The sequence below is a fragment of the Zea mays genome, chromosome 2, assembly GCF_902167145.1.
Source record: "Zea mays cultivar B73 chromosome 2, Zm-B73-REFERENCE-NAM-5.0, whole genome shotgun sequence".
Taxonomy (NCBI): domain Eukaryota; kingdom Viridiplantae; phylum Streptophyta; class Magnoliopsida; order Poales; family Poaceae; genus Zea; species Zea mays.
Genome location: NC_050097.1, coordinates 214,120,764 through 214,137,565, shown reverse-complemented (window position 1 = coordinate 214,137,565; position 16,802 = coordinate 214,120,764). Strand labels below are relative to the sequence as shown.

At 42.0% G+C, this 16,802-nt stretch overlaps 2 protein-coding genes across 2 annotated transcripts; one reads left to right on the top strand and one right to left on the bottom strand.

The window, feature by feature from the left end:
* Window positions 1-8,359: 8,359 nt before the first annotated feature.
* LOC100284260 (ruvB-like 2) lies at window positions 8,360-11,855 on the bottom strand. Its single transcript, NM_001157155.3, has 2 exons — window positions 10,907-11,855; window positions 8,360-9,279 (listed from the first exon to the last, which is right to left on the bottom strand). Exons 1-2 carry the CDS (start codon window positions 11,695-11,697, stop codon window positions 8,634-8,636), a joined length of 1,437 nt encoding a protein of 478 aa, NP_001150627.1. The 5' UTR covers window positions 11,698-11,855; the 3' UTR covers window positions 8,360-8,633.
* Window positions 11,856-14,276: 2,421 nt separating this feature from the next.
* On the top strand, window positions 14,277-15,625 carry LOC103647772 (L10-interacting MYB domain-containing protein-like). Its single transcript, XM_008672286.3, has 2 exons — window positions 14,277-14,712; window positions 14,786-15,625. The coding sequence occupies exons 1-2, from the start codon at window positions 14,392-14,394 to the stop codon at window positions 15,329-15,331; spliced, it is 867 nt and encodes a 288-aa protein (XP_008670508.2). The 5' UTR covers window positions 14,277-14,391; the 3' UTR covers window positions 15,332-15,625.
* Window positions 15,626-16,802: the final 1,177 nt, after the last annotated feature.

The window sequence follows — 16,802 nt, the reverse complement described above, 5'->3', positions numbered from 1 at the left end:
TGCTCCCCCTAAATATGTGTGATGCTCATGACAGATTATGCACTTATGAAAGCATGTTGCAAACATTTTAAGCATTTTCCTTTAAAGATTTCAAAGAGACTTAAGGACCATCCACCTTTGGAACAAAGGTAGCTTATCCTCGTTACAAGGTTAAGCTTCAAGCTCTTGACAATAAAACCACTTCATCTAGTTTTAACAAAGATGCAATAATGCATGAGTGAAATTTTTAAGAGGTTAAACTAGGTATGAAGCAGGGATAAATGCAAAGGACATGCTTTCTCTTCCTTTTATACAAGATATGCAAAGATTGTACATAAGAGGAAGATTTAGGTACATATGTAAATGATAGGAATTAGTTTTACCCTTTTTGTACCTTTACTTGTAGACGCTCTCTCCATTGTGCTTATGTCCTTGGTCTTGTTTGCTTAAGACCTATGCTTAATGACAGTGTGTGAAAATATTTTGCACAAGAGAGAGTTCTTACAACTAGTGATCCTTTTTCTAAGACATGGTTAACATATATCAAGTGGATCACAAATTGCATAAATGAATCATGAATTCTCCTTTTAACTTAGTGCATATCAAGAGGGATATCGATTTAAAAGAGTATGAGGCACTAAGTGTCATTTGATGTTATTCTATGATCAAACAAACAATGGATGTGATCAAGAGAGTAACATATTGGAATATGAATTAAGCTTAAAATGGGAGAATCCAATAAGCATGCTACTTTAGCAATGAAAGCAACAATCCTGAATAAAAGCGACATTATTTTAACAAGTTGGATTGATGTGGAGAGCATACTATATGAGAAACATTATTCTTATTCAAGAGACTATATGGAATTACTAAGATAAAGCAATAGTCTCAACATAATCAAGATATAAGAATAGACTCCCCCTAAAGGTATGCACCAAGTATTTGAAAGAATTGATTTAGTGCACTTACTTTTAAAGACATAAAGGGAGACCCATTATACATCTTGTTCAAGGCTCATAAAATTTGCAATAAATAATTTGCGCCTTGCATTCTCAAAATGAAAGGGACAAGAATGCTTACAACCACACCATTGATTATTTTTGAAAACCTCATCCTCCAAGTTGGTGTTGTTGTCCTTGATGTTCTTCCTTTTTCATTTGGATGTCCTCCCTTTGTAGTTGTCTCTTTTTCCTTCCAAACTTATTGAAAATACTCAAGAGAGATGTTAATGGCGCAAGGGAGTATATGGCGAAGGATGATTTCTTTAGATAACCAATATACACAATTCATCATCCACAAGTCACATAGACATGAAGAAAAATCCTTAATATTAGTGCACACCATAAGAAAAGAGGGATATGCACCTTCTAAACGTTTTGAATAATCTTAGGAAATTTTACTTCTTCATATTGAATTTTAACATCATAACTTGGAAGCAAATCAATATGAAAATGGATATAGCAAAGGTATGAATTGGATTCTAATGGACAAACACATTTATGAATATGATATTGAATGCACACTTAATTATTTTAGGTCCAATAAAGAATCTATTCCTCACAAGGGTAGAATATGATAGTTTAGATTAAATACCCATTGAGATGGGAACCAAACTTAATTAAGAAGATGAGTTCCCATACCTTTGCTTTTACCTATCTTCCTTTGGGTGAAGATCAACCCATGAGGCTTGTGTACTTTCTCTCTTGTAAATTTTCATAATTGAACTCAAGAGAAATGTTAGTAGCAACACAAGCACTAGTTTCCCTTTTTGTAATTATTTTTTGATAGGAAATGAAAAGTGGATTACTAAAGCATGGAAACTTTATAATATGAACTAGATTATTCCAATAAGTATGCTAAGTTTTAACTCATAAAACAAGCATGGTTAAATTCTTGATACTATGGGAATAAATCTAATCCATAACATGGAGAGCGATAAATGAAGAAGAATCATATCCAATTTAAGCAATAAAACATACAACATAAATTATTGGATTGATTTTTTTCTTGACATGATAAATTACGCATCCCCAAAGAGAAATTTATTCCTATAGGTGAGACTACTTAAATTACTTAGATAAAACATTAGTCTCACATTTCTAGCTATAGAGAGAATTTTCCTTTTATAAGTGTCCTAAGGATTTGAATTCCTTACATGACATCTTATCCCTTTAAGAACATGGAATCTCTATCTATATCTAGAATATGGCAATAATAGAATAATTAGTGTAAACCTTGCCATGGGAATTAGCAACAATTTTAAAGCATGTAGATTGTCATAATATAGAAATGAAGAATATACAATCTACCATATGAGAGGAATTTCTTCAAAGAATGGTGACATAAGTTAAAAAACATCTTAAGTGTTTCCTTTTTCTATGTGACTACACAAGACACGTGAGAAATAATAAGATAAGACACTTGCACTCAAAAGCATAGGTGTTACCATCCTTTGGCATTCCTCCATGTTGTAGGCTTTGACTTTTCGGCATAGGATAATTTTTTATTTCCTACAACATCAACAACTTCCCTCGAGATGATATGAGTTTAAGGTATAATAATTTAAAATAACCTTGGGTCAATCTTGGATATCGGTAGCTTGAGTCAACAAAAATTGAATTGACTCTCTTAAGCACCCCAAGGCTTCATACCATCTCCTTCTCCTACAAAGCTTTGTCAAGCACATTTTGGTACCCATCGCTTGATGGGTCCGTTAAGGTTAGTCGACAAAGATCTAGGAACCCAAAAGTCCTTTGTGTTAGCACTAGGTAAACTCATTACCTTTCTAGCACAAGTTGCAATTTTGGGTTGCCTAGTTACATGAAAATCAATTGACAAGTTAGGAGTGGAATTGTTACCAATGGGACAATCCTTGCATTGATGTCCCTTCTTTCGGCATGTGTAGCACAGGCGTTTTCCAAGTTTTGAAGATTTCTTCTTTCCTTGTTTGTTGCTTGCTACATGGTTAGTAAAAACTTTCTTTTCTAACCCTATGCCTTTTTGTTTTAAATGGGGACAAGATCTAAGTAAGTGTCCCTTCTTGGAGCATTTAAAACAATGTCTATCATCCTTGTTAATAATCAAGCCATTTTTAATGTAGGGACAAGACCTAATCAAGTGTCCCTCTTCAAAGCAGTCACTACACCTCTTATTTCTCTTAATGTGAAGTGTGGCTTGATCATTACCTTGGATGTTACCTTGTATGGAGGCATGGTTGAGGCTTTTGGAAGAGGTATTGATTTTCTTCTTTTGTTCGCTCCTCTTGGCAATCCTCAAGTCCTTGACATTTTCTTCAAGGGATTTAGTCCATGCCACTGTTGTTCCCGTCTCAAGCTTCTTCACCATGTGACCATGGTTATCTTGGGAAGGTTGGGCAATGCATTTCCCTTTTAGTTGTGTCAAGCTCATCTTTAGCCTCTCATTTTCTTCTTTGAGCTTTTGATATGTATCATCTTTTGTTCCTGCAAATTCTAGCTCAAAGGAAGGTTTGCTTGTCGACGGACAACAAGCATTAGCACATGGTAATATAGTCTCAATTTGAATACATGTGCATGTGTGAGGTTGTTGAGATTTTAAGTTTTCTATCACAACCTCATAAGTAATATCTAATATGATATGATCATCCGTAAGATTTTCATGAGAGCATAAGAGCATATCATATTTTTCTTGAAAAGCTAGATTTTCAACTTTTAGCTTTTCTACTTGGTCCTTAAGCAAGGTATTCCTATTTACTAATTGAGCGATACAATGTAAAGCGTTATCTTGCTCAATTGAAATAGTTTCATACCTTTGGACCAAGTCAACATGAGAGCACTTTAGCTCCTCATGTTCTTTAGTCAACTCGTCAAAGTGTAGCATTTTTATGGAGAGAATATCTTCTAGCCTTTGACGAGCTTCGCTTTGCTCTCTAGCTCTTTCTAGAAGTTTGAGCATGACCGCCTTATCTTCTTGGCTTAGGCGAGCGTAGAGTTGCATGAAACTTTTTTCTTCCTCCTCATCCCCATTGATGCTCTCCCTATCATTTTCATTAGCCACACAACATATGTGGGAATCGAAATGGGAAGGCAAACCTTTTGGAGAGGTGGATTCATCGTTTGGTCTCCATCGATCACTTTCTTCTTCTTCCTTGCAATGGTTAGTATCACAAATACCAAAGGAAGTAGAAGCACAAAATGAACTACCGTGATTGGACTTATCAAATTTAGTTTTAATTTTAGTCCAAATATCATGCACATCACAAATAGGTTTATCATATTTTATTATGAAGGCATGATAATCTTCTTTGCTAAGGGATTTACTTAAGATGTCATAAGCTAGATAGTTTAAGCGAATACATCTTAAATCTTCTTCCGAGGCATTTTCCCTAGCAAAGTTAGGAGGAATAATACTCTTGTCTAAAATTTGTTCTAATTGAGGGTCTATGATTCTAAAGGCATTTACCACTCTAGAAGACCATGAATCATAATTAGAACAATCGGAAAGTAATATCTCAAGAGTTACCTCCTTGTTCTCCTTCGGAATTGTCTTCTTGTTCTTTTGGGATCTTCTACGAGCCATCACTTCGAGTTGTTAGACTCAAGATGAAGTGCCTAGCTCTGATACCAATTGAAAGTCGCCTAGAGGGGGGGTGGATAGGCGAAACCTGAAAATTAAAACTTTATCCCCCAACTAGATCCCTTGAGTAGTGGTTAGAACAAGATATACAAAAATAGGAGTATACAAACTAAGTTCTTGCTTGAAAAGAGTATTGCTAAATAATGTGGGAGTGATAAATCAATACAATTAATAAGTTATAGAATAACAAAGCAAGAAGCCTTAGATGAGAAGAGCACTAGGTCAAGTTCTTTCTTGCAACGTGTTGCTTCACTAAATGGGAATTTAACTTGAAGCAACACCAAATGATATTAGCAAATAATGGTGCAAGAAAACTTAGAGCAAGGGAAAACAAACAAATCACAAGCAATAAACACAATGGACACGGGTGATTTGTTTTACCGAGGTTCGGCCCTCGAAGGCCTAGTCCCCGTTGAGGAGTCCACTTAAGGACGGGTCTTTTTCAACCCTTTCCCTCTCTCCCCTGATCACACAAGGATCGGTGAGCTCTTCTTCTTCTCAAGGATCACTCTCGATCCCACAAGGACCACCACACTCTTTGGTGTCTCTTGCTAGCTTTTACAAGCCTCCAAAACTTTGGAGGAAGTTCGATGGGAGTCAATACTCCACGCACAAATGAACACAAGGATGTAGCACACACTATCTCTCAATGAATCTCACAAGGCGCTAGGGCTAAACTCAATTGAGTAGCTCTCAATTGCTTGCTCTCTCTTTTGTGGCACTTGTGTTGGTTGTAGTGGACTAAATCTTGTGTATAGGATGGATCAATGAATATATGTGGTTGGGAGGGCTTGAGTATGTCAACTAGATGACTTGGAATGTTGCTTGGGCTCCCACTCTTGAAGTGGCCGGTTGGGGTGGTATTTATAGCCACCATCCAATTTTGTAGCCGTTGGAGAAGCTGCTGGCGATGGGCGCACCGGACAGTCCGGTGCACACCGGACATGTCCGGTGCGCCAGCCACGTCATCCTATCCGTTGAGATTGGAGCTGGTCGACCGTTGGAGGCTTTGTCCTCATGTGGCACCGGACAGTCCGGTGCAGCACCGGACAGTCCGGTGCCCCTCTGACTTCTGCTCTGACACTCTGAATTCAACTGTACACTTTGCAGAGTCGACCGTTGCGCGCATATGACCGTTGCTCCGCTGGCACACCGGACAGTCCGGTGTACACCGGACAGTCCGGTGAATTTTAGCGGAGCGACCTCCCACTTTCCCGAAGCTGGCCAGTTCAGAGCCGCTTCACTCTGGAGCACCGGACACTGTCCGGTGGTGCACCGGACAGTCCGATGAATTATAGTGGGCTGCGCCTGAGAAACCCGAAGGTGAAGAGTTTGAAGGCAATCCTCCCTGGTGCACCGGACACGGTCCGGTGGTGCACCGGACACTGTCCGGTGGCACACCGGACAGTCCGGTGCGCCATACCAGGGAGCACTTCGGTTTCTCTTTGCTCCTTTCTTTTGAACCTTGTCTTGTTCTTTTTATTGGTTTTGAGTTGAATCTTTGGCACCTGTAGAACATGTAATCTAGAGCAAACTAATTAGTCCAATTGTTTGTGTTGGACATTCAACCACCAAAATCATTTAGAAAGAGGTTTAAAGCCTATTTCCCTTTCAACCACCACACAATTGGTGTCTCTTGCTTTGGTTACAATTGAGTTGATCATAAGAAAGAATGAGAAAGAAAAGAAGCAATCCAACGCAAGAGCTCAAATGAACACAACAAATCTCTCTCTAATCACTAAAGCTTTGTGTAGAGTTGTGAGAGAATTTGATCTCTTGGGTGTTTCTTGTAATGAATTCTATAGCTCTTGTAAGGTGTAGAAGTGTAGAAACTTGGATTCTTTTGAATGTGGGGTGGTTGAGGTATTTATAGCCCCAACCACAAAAAATGGCCGTTGGAAGTGTGCTGTCGCATGGCGCACCGGACACTGTCCGGTGCGCCAGCCACGTCAGCAGACCGTTGGGGTTCGACCGTTGGAGCTCTGACTTGTGGGGCCTCTGGGCTGTCCGGTGGTGCACCGGACAGGTCCTGTAGACTGTCCGGTGCGCCAACTGCGCGTGCTCTGACTCTGGCGCGCATTGTAGCGCATTGAATGCGGTTGCAGACTACCGTTGCTCCGCTGACACACCGGACAGTCCGGTGTGCACCGGACACTGTCCGGTGACTCACCGGACAGTCCGGTGAATTATAGCGGAGTGCCCTCTGAATTTACCGAAGGTGAAGAGTTCAGTCTCGAGTGCCCTGGTGCACCGGACAGTCCGGTGCGCCACACCAGGGTGCCTTTGGGTTGCCTTTTGCTCTCTTTGTTTGAACCCTTTCTTGGTCTTTTTATTGGCTTATTGTGAACCTTTGGCACCTGTAGAACTTATAGACTAGAGCAAACTAGTTAGTCAAATTATTTGTGTTGGGCAATTCAACCACCAAAATCAATTAGGAAAAAGGTGTAAGCCTAATTCCCTTTCAGTGATAATCTCATAAACTTTTCAAGAATAACTTATTTGAGATTATTTTTGGTAAAAAACCCACTATCATTGGTTATTGGTTATGTTCATAAATTTACAACGTGTGTCGTTTTTCTTCTTTCCCAAACGACACGCATGCAGGGTATTGTTGTCTTTGACTTTGTGTCCCAAAAATCAATAATCTTAATTCATATAATCCGGTCATTCAAATGGGTACATTCAGATTATAATTTAGATTATATAATTATAAACTAAAACAAATAGGACCATAATCTAACTGAGGGAGTATTATATAAGTTATCTTAACTTAAACTGGCTTTAAAATAAGCTATTATAGGCCAGCTAAGATCATTTACTCTTCGTTGGAGCGGACCGGCACATGGATCTTTGTCTGATGTGATGATGTTGTTAACGGAAAGTTTTTTTCCCATATGCTACTTTATGAAGTATCGTTAGTGTGACCATTGTGAAACGTGGTGGCCTCTAATTGTTCGAAGCAGATGGAGCTCTAATCATTTGAACTGTTGCTGCAGCTCTAGTTCGTGAAGGTTCTAACATCAACACCTTTATATTGTTTGAGTAGCCTAACTACATATTCGTGAGAACCATTTTGCATCAAAAGAAGTGTCTACGTACACTCAGAGTCACAGTGGTGAACCTATTTAGAGCGTCGTGGACGCAAATGTACCCAAAAAAACAAAGTGTCATTAAGTAGATCATTTTTCATCATGTTTATGGCTTAAGTATAAACATCTGTAATGCAAGTGCCTTTCATCCGATTATGGCTTAAGTATAAACATCTGTAATGCAAGTGCCTTTCATCCGATTTGCTTTAGCTTCGCTAAGTTACAAAACTACCTAAATCTTTATATTTAGTTATAGCATTCACACGTTGTTCAATAAGATCTAAAATTGGCTTACACTAACAGTTTAATGTTTACATCCAAGCACGATTAAATCATTTTTCATGTATCAACGCTGAATCATTTGTGACATGTTGATGCATGTCTCAGCCGTGGTAGTAAGATATTTATGATATATCTATATGTGTACCACTATATAATATACTAGTTTAAACTTTGTAAAATCCATCTAACCAAATCACTACCACACCTATAACCTTTACTAAATTTATCAAACAAATTGACCCAAACTTACTAACGTGGTTCAAATCGCTAGATAACTCTCTTTCAAATACAATGAACAAGATCATTTAGATCATCCTCGTCTCCCTCCAACGACCCTACCGCCTTCACACCGTAGTTAACTACTCTCCTCGCACCGCCCCGTCCCTCTAGAATCGTAGTGTTGGCACAAACTATATGCTAGTATATCAAAATACACTACAAGATTGTGGCACAAATTTAAACAAACAATGTCACTCCAACTGGGGTGAATTTTACTAAGATACATCTGAATTGCATATATAGTTACCTAAATCAGCTTTCAGGCAGTCCATCGCACACACCACGCCTTGTCAGGAAATAACAGCAACTAAACAAGCAAGATGCACCAGAAATAGACGACGCAGACACGCAGTACATACTAACACAGACACCTGGTGAAGAAAAGTTCATCTAGGATTGCATCGCGTCCTCTCCATCTGCTTCCCCGGGCACTTCGTTGAACATGTACTGGCTCTGGTACTCCATCAGGTACTGCGTCGACCGCTTCACGTCCAGGAACAACTGGTACACCCGGCTAATGTCCTCCATGTCGACCACCTTCCCCTTGCGCCTCTGGCAGGCTAGTGCGGCAGATGTGATAAGGTTGATGGCGTACCGCAGCGAGGTCTCCACGCCGATTTTGGTGAGCAGGACCTTGGCGTCCGCGGACATCTCCACATCCTCCTCATCGCACCGGATGTCCAGGATCTTCCTGATCTCGTCCTCCGTGTAGGGCTGCGTCGTGATGATCAGTAACCGGTCAAGGAAGTCTGGCGGGATCCCGTGTGGCGAGCGGTAGTTTGTCCCACGAATGGATGTGATCCCTCTGTTTGTTGCGATTACTAGGATCGGAGCCATGTCATTTTCCAATGCTCGGTTGAGGAAGGAGAAGCACTCAATGTCTAGCATGTGAACTTCATCGATGAACAGAACACCAGGGACAATATCAGCTTTTCCTTCCTCTCTCCACTCTGCGACTTTTGTGTCAATCTGCTCCCGAACCTCTGCACGAATTTCACCGGTGTCACCAGTGAACAGTGCAAGAAAACCCTGTGTCCTGGACAGAACGTAACAAGATAATAGAAATGAGTTGATTGAGGCAATTTTGGATTTCACACTACAAATTAATTTACATCTGAAACCCACTAAATGTTTGTATCATGCATTCCAAGAATAAATGAAGCACAGCCTGCAGGCTGTTATTACCAGAAAGATCTGACGGATTCATAAAAAAGAACGAAAAAATTTAATGCAGTTTCATCCAAGTTGTATCTTCTAGTACACACATAGGTTATGTCAAAGTTTGGTAATCATTAGCAAAATAATAGCATTCATTTTTAGATGGTTACAGATATCTGTATATATATTATATTATGGCAAAATATCCTCCAAGGTCAGCTTTAAGCAGGGTCCAAATCCTTATGTATGTACAGATAATAACTTCTAATATGGGCATATGGCATTGACTCAAGAACATGTACCGGGAGATCTACTCATTTTCATGGGACCATGTTCTCTAATTTTCACACTCCTTAAACAAATTGATACAAAACAAGTCCATGTAGATCCTTCATTTCAATAGGGTTGCAAAAATCAGTTCGATAACACAGCTCTATAGTAACTTTGACCGAGTATATAAAAAACAAAAAAAAAATATGTAGGACTTCAAATTAGCTTAATTATATACAGTACACACTTTTATAATATACTTTTTTGATGTGGTAGATGTTAATACTCTGATCTATAAATTTGGTCAAACTTAACATAGTTTGACTTAGGATAAACATGGATCTCTTACTCCTTCGGTCTCAATTTATAATTCGTTTGACTTTTTTATATCAAGTTTGACCGGATTGTCTTATACATTTTTTTGCAAAAAAAAGGAGGAACATTCAAAATCATACTTAAAGTATACTTATATGCTAAACGTTATCACATAAAAAAAAATATTATGATTTTTTAAATAAGACGAGCCGATCAAACTTGAGGTAAAAAAAGTCAAACGGATTTTAAATTGGAAACGAATGGAGTGTATTTCTTGAAGGAGGGAGTATGTTTCTATTCGCTTTTATAGAATTTACATGTCAAAACAGTAGGTCATTAACTGTAGGTTGATGCACAAACCTTTTAGAATTGAAATATAAATTTAATAAAGCTTCAGGCATCGATAGGCATATAGGTCAAATGATCTTCTTTCATTGGATATACGCACAATTATTGCTAGGTATACAACAAAAGTTTGACAAGCAAGAAAACATAGCTTTACATTTTCTGCTGGACAAGAAGTCAGAACTGAACTATAAACAGGTTTGAGCCAACAATTGTTCACGGACGTTATAAAGCTCCTTTTGCATTTTTTTAAAGAATGGAATGGAACTTTGGCAGCTAGAAATGAGCAATCACTTACACTCAGCATAACCAAGGTAGCAGCAAGGTAATGTATATTATCCTTGTTTGTAAAATGTTAAAAAATATCATATACTTGCTATGACATTTTTACTGTTGTGTGATTTCTTGCTGTAGTCTTGCAATTTGGGAGACCAATTTAGCGTAACATCACTGAATACTACATTAATACATTGTTAATGTAAAGTGGATTCCTTGTCAGAACTGTTAAAGGTTACAAAAACTGAACTGCATCTTGATGTGAAAAAAAAAATCAGGGAAGGGATGTGTGAAGGTACCTGCTATTAATGACATCAATCTCATGTAAGGTAACACAGTGCACGATCTCCTTGCGCTTCTGGAGCTCGCCATCAGGACACTTGACAAACTTGGTGTGCGGGCCAACGGCATCATAATCCCGCGACCTCCCAATGGAGCGTCCAAGCTTGGTGACCTTCCCGGAGGCCTTGTCAAGCGCAATCACATCCCCGCTCTGCACCTTCTCCTTCCCAAGAGCCTCAATCATCTTTCCCCCGAGCTCGTACACCGTTTCCATGTCCGTGGTCTTCAGCGTGAGCCGACCCGACTTACCAGCCGCAGTAGCACCTGTAGGGGCAGCCGAGCTGCCGCCAGCGGCAGAGGCCGACAAAGGGCGGTCGATCAAGATCTCCACGACCTCGCCCTCGATGATTTCCGTCTCCTCCTTGATGCGCACGCCGATGGCGCGGCGGAAGGCCTGCGTGAGCGCCTCCGTCTTGGAGAGGTCGAGCGAGAAGAGCTCCGAGGCGGCGACGGAGGCGAAGGGCGTCTCCGCGCCGAGCGACTTGGCGATGCCCATGGCGAGCGCGGTCTTGCCGGTGCCGGGCTGGCCCGCGAGGAGAACGGCGCGGCCGGCGATCTTGCCCTGGCGGATGAGCTGGAGTATGAGCCCCGCGGCGCGGCGCGCGGGCAGCTGCCCGACCATGCCCTCCGAGGCGTCGCGCGCCTCCATGGAGGAGTCCAGCCCTAGCCCCCGGATGTGGGAGTGCGCGCCGATGCGCTCGATCCGCGTCAGGTCCCGGCTCTCTGACAGCCGCTTTAGCTCCGCCATGGCCACCGCTTGCCGCCGGCCCGCCGCTTCGGTGCGCCGGCTTTTGGCCGCCGGGGTTGAGGGGATGGACTGAAGGAGGCGAGACGAGGTTTAGGTTGAAGCCTCGAAGGAGAGACCCAGGGTTTTTGTCAATGGACCAAGCTAGAATGCGGTAGGCGAAGACGGCTGGTGGGCCTCGAATAGATAAGCGCGTGGCGTGGTCATATGGGCCAAGACAATTAGGCCGACGGTATTGTTTTAGTAGCAAACGCCTCTGCTCCCAGCACTATGGGGCGGATTCGAGTCCGGCCCTGAGGACCGGCTTACGTAATGAGCAAATATATTAGTTACGAAAATGTCCTCGGTATGAAAACACTGAGATGTTATTTGGTTCTCGAAATGTAGCGTAAATACAATGGTAATGATTCATATTTGAGTACCGATGATAATAAATTTCAATAGTCTGATATTAATTTTAGTGTGATATCTAGTTACTGTTGGTGCTAAACAAATATGATTTAACGTTATCTATTGTGTTATAAATATGTGAACCAAATTGCACCCGGCCTGCTACTTTTATGATAAAGCCGTTCGATGCCAGGCAGCCAGTCCGTAAAAGACGTCTTGGCATTTAGCATTACTTAATGGTCCGCCTCTATTGTTAGGCCTGACCTGACTATAAGTGGTTGCCATTTAGTACTTCTCTCCATGTAGCTTTCCGGTGCCGTGCCGTGTTACTGTTGCGCCCGTGGCTTCTCTTTAAACAGTCGCCTCTCTTGCAATCGTCATTCAGCCACTGGGGTACCTTGTGGCTGTTTGGTTCAGCTTCTGGGCGGCTTCTGGCCGCCAGAAGCTGAAGCTGAAACCAAACGCCCAGATTCTCGCGCGGCTTCTGGGCGAAGCGCTTGGGTAAGAAGCCGCCCGCCAACGGTCCTCGCGAAGCGGCGCTCATTTGGCTTCCGTGAGAAGCCCACGCGAAAGGCTAGGGTTCCCTGCAACGCTCCTCCGCCGCCGAGAAGCGAACGGAGCGCCGCTGGTCCGCACCGAACGCATCGCCGCCGGTGTACGCAGGTACGGAATCCCTCCTCCCATTGCCGTCCCCACCGTCTTCTCCTCCGCGTTTCCTTCAGCGTTTCCTCGTTGCAGCAGTGACACCTCCGCCCTGCCTCCGTCGCGAAGGTTCCGCCTCGAAGCGAACGGAGCGCCGTCGGTCCGCACCGAACGCATCGCCGCCGGTGTACGCAGGTACGGAATTCCTCCTCCCATTGTCGTCCCCACCGTCTTCTCCTCCGCGTTTCCTTCACCGTTTCCTCGTTGCAGCAGTGACACCGCCGCCCTGCCTCCGTCGCGAAGGTTCCACAGCTCCCCCACCATCGCGCCTGCATCTTCGTAGGTACGGTGCACCTCGCGTCCATCCGTACCCACCCCGCTGTCTCCTGTCGTGTTGCTAGGGTACCTGAATCCCGCCACACCCCTCCCCCTCATGTCCAGTAGATCCACTTAATCTTCGAAGGTATGAACGACCTAGTAACAGATTATTGTCTTCATTGCCGCCTACAGACTTTCGTATCAAGTCGAGGTCAAGGTGTTCGGATCCAAGTTAAACTGGGATTCTAGGTTCGGTTCCAACCTCCACTTAAGCTAAGGTAACGTCAATATCAATTTCTGTTTGACTTATTTGTCAGCATAGCTGCAGTTTATGTGTTCGAAGAACGTGGATCCATGGCCTTGTTTTAGTTCATAAACGTCACTAGACCTGAACAATGATTCCACGGTTAGGATAAAGAGAACTAATCTAAATGGTAGGGATCAATTGCTTCAACATTTTTATTGTGGGAGGGATGATTTTTTTTTAATACAGAAGATAGTACCAATTGTTGGTCGCAGTTAACTGCAATCCATTGATATGTTCTATCCGTCGTATTTAGGGTTAAGGGTTTATTCCATAGATTGCCAACCTGAGTATCTTTATGATTGTAGTTGCAACCCTAATTTTGTAGAGTATCTCAATGGATGTAAGTACATTGTCCTACTGCCTAGTTCACTGACAACCTTAATCCACATCAGATGGATTCAGCAGACTCCATAGCCGACAAGGCAATTGGAAGGATGCAAGAGATTGCGGACAAGATATTTTCCGTAGCTCGTCAAACAATTCGTCCAGGACGCGGGTTGTCCTCATTTGAGGCTACCAAATTACGTGTAGCATTGGAGGACATTGCTTGCATGCTTGAGCAAGACTCTCTGGTGTTGCAAGAGAATTTGGACAACGTGAACAACGTTGTAAACAACCCTGCTGACAGCAGCTATGAACCGTCAGCTTTGTCCTCACCACCCCCAGCTGACGAGTTTCTTAGTCCGGATTGGGACTTTGCTGACCACTTTGCAAACTTCTGGGGTCTTGAATATGACTCAGACCAGATACCGTCATTTAGTGACAATGAAGTTTAATTTGGATCATGTTAGAGTCAGGTGTTAGTAGTGTGACTGGGATAGATCAGGCTTTTGGTTCATGCCACTTTCTTAGCTGTTCCTTGTGCTTTTGTGTTCAGAAGCACTTTAATTTCGTAAGACCCTATATGTAATTATGACAAGCGAATGTGACTGCTTCTGGTACTGCTTTATTTTATTATGGTTAGTTTCCTGTTATATTTGTTGTCGTATTAAGTGAAACTTGAATACGTATTTTCAATCGTGTACACTATTTTGCACTAGATGGACAAGTCTGGCAAAGTGATTGCTAAGTGGGATAGTAGAGCTACAAAAATTTACACAGAAATATGTGTAGAAGAGGTCAATGCACGGAACAGGCCACAACAATTCCTAAACGCCGAAGGGTATGCTAACCTCATAAGAAAGTTTAAGGAACGCACTGGTCGCACGTACACAAGGGATCAAATGAAGAATAGGTGGGATTCGTTGAAGAGAATGTTTACCCAGTGGAAAACTCTTAATGAAAGGGCTACAGGTCTTGGTCGAGACCCTCATACTGGTTCAATCAGTGCGCCAGATGAGTGGTGGGCCAAGCAAAATGAAGTAAGTTCATCTTTTTTTTCATAGACTAACATTAGTATTGGCCATCTAAAGTAGGAACTACCAATTGGTGCAGGCAATGCCAGGTTGTATTATGTTCAAAACAGCCCCCCTAGAGAATGAGGACGAGCTAAAGGTTATGTTTGGACCCATTGTCTGCACAAATGAAAGAACCCTGGTTCCTGGCGTGGAGGATGCTAATTCATCTTCTGATGATCATTTGGAATACACTTTAGGTGGGGGTGAAAACAGCACACCTGACCCCTGCACAAATGCTACTGGGAAGCGTAAGATGCGCCATGATTCCCCAAAACCAAAGAAGAAAAAAGATTCGAGGGAAGAGTACATGAAAAGACTTGTGGAGGCTTTTGAGTCCCGCTCATTGACCACAAACAAGTCCATTACCTCTTCTGACAATGACCCGGTTCGATTAGAGATTAAAAAGCAGTTGCTACAAGTGAAGGAAGATGGATCACCTGAAGGGAGCGAACTACATTTGTTTGCGACACATCTTCTGATTCATAAGAAGTATAGAGATGTTTTTGCAAACTTGGAGACAAAAGAAGGAAGAATCGCTTGGCTTCGCAATGCTTACGAGTTAGAAACTAAAAAGAGCACTTAGCTGGTGGACGTCCGACAACAGAGTCGTACATGTTTACTATTATCGTTGGTTGTGTTTTTCATCAGGCATGTCGTTTCATTAGATGTTAAAAAAGTCCACCTACATGCTGCTGGTCGGACAAATGAGGCTTATATATGTTCAGTATGTTAGTTGTGTTTGCTTAATGAGTCATGTCGTGTCAGTTTTCGTTAGTATCATTTTCACTTTCAAACAATTTTCCACAAATTCGAGTTGAACATGTATCAGAATAATCAGAGTTGTAACTTTGTGAGCTATGTGAATCTGTGGACTTCATATGCCTGTAAACTGTTCGGCTTCTTTAATATGTCTTTTATAAATTGTGGTTGCATATGAAATTGTGGCTCTCGGTTGTCTCCATGCAGATGTGTGACCCTTATGAATATGATGATGAAATGGATGCACACACATCTGATGATGAAATGGATGCACACACATCTAATGACGAAACACATGGAGAAATGCTTGTTGCTCTTTATGCTGTTGACATTTGGGGCAGCCATTTCAGTCGGGCTCCTAGAAGAACATTGGTCGAATCTGGTATTCAATGGGTTCAAAGAACGTTGGAGATTAGTAACGACTGTTTTGACATGTTTCGGATGCGAAGAACTGTTTTTCGACGATTGCATGACACGTTGGTAGAAAATTATGGTCTGCTTCCAAGCAGGGGTGTCAGTACTATGGAAGCTCTTGGCATATTCTTGTGGGCATGTGGGGGTCCACAATCGTTTAGGCAGATCAGAAATAAATTTGGTCACTCATTGGAAACAATTAGCCGCAAGTATAGTGATGTCCTTAATGCACTTTATAAGATGTCATCGGACACAATCAAGCCAAAAGACCCACATTTTGTCCAGATTCATCATCGTTTGCGAGAGGCGAGGTTTTGGCCACACTTCAAGGATTGCATAGGCGCAATAGATGGTAGTCACTTCCCAGCGGCAGTCCCGGCTTCGGAACAAGCGAAATATATTGGCCGACACGGTTACACGTCGCAGAATGTAATGGCCGTATGTGACTTCGATATGAGGTTCACATTTGTGGTGACAGGATGGCCAGGTTCAGTACATGACACAAGGGTACTACAGGATACTTTAATAACTTATGCGGACAGGTTCCCCCATCCACCGGAAGGTATATAAATATTTTGTTCATTAGTATAATACAGTACTATTTTATGTCATATGTACGTAACATTTGTATTTTGAGTTTGTGCAGGTAAATACTACCTTGTCGATTCGGGTTATCCAAATAGAAAGGGGTACCTTGCACCATATAAGGGTCAGAAGTACCACATTACGGAATGGCAAAATGCGAGGCAACCAATTGGGAGTAAAGAAGTTTTCAACTATGCGCACTCATCCCTACGAAATGTTATTGAGCGACCATTTGGGGTGCTAAAAATGAAGTGGAGAATTCTATTAAGTCTCCCTTCATTTTCGCTTGAGAAACA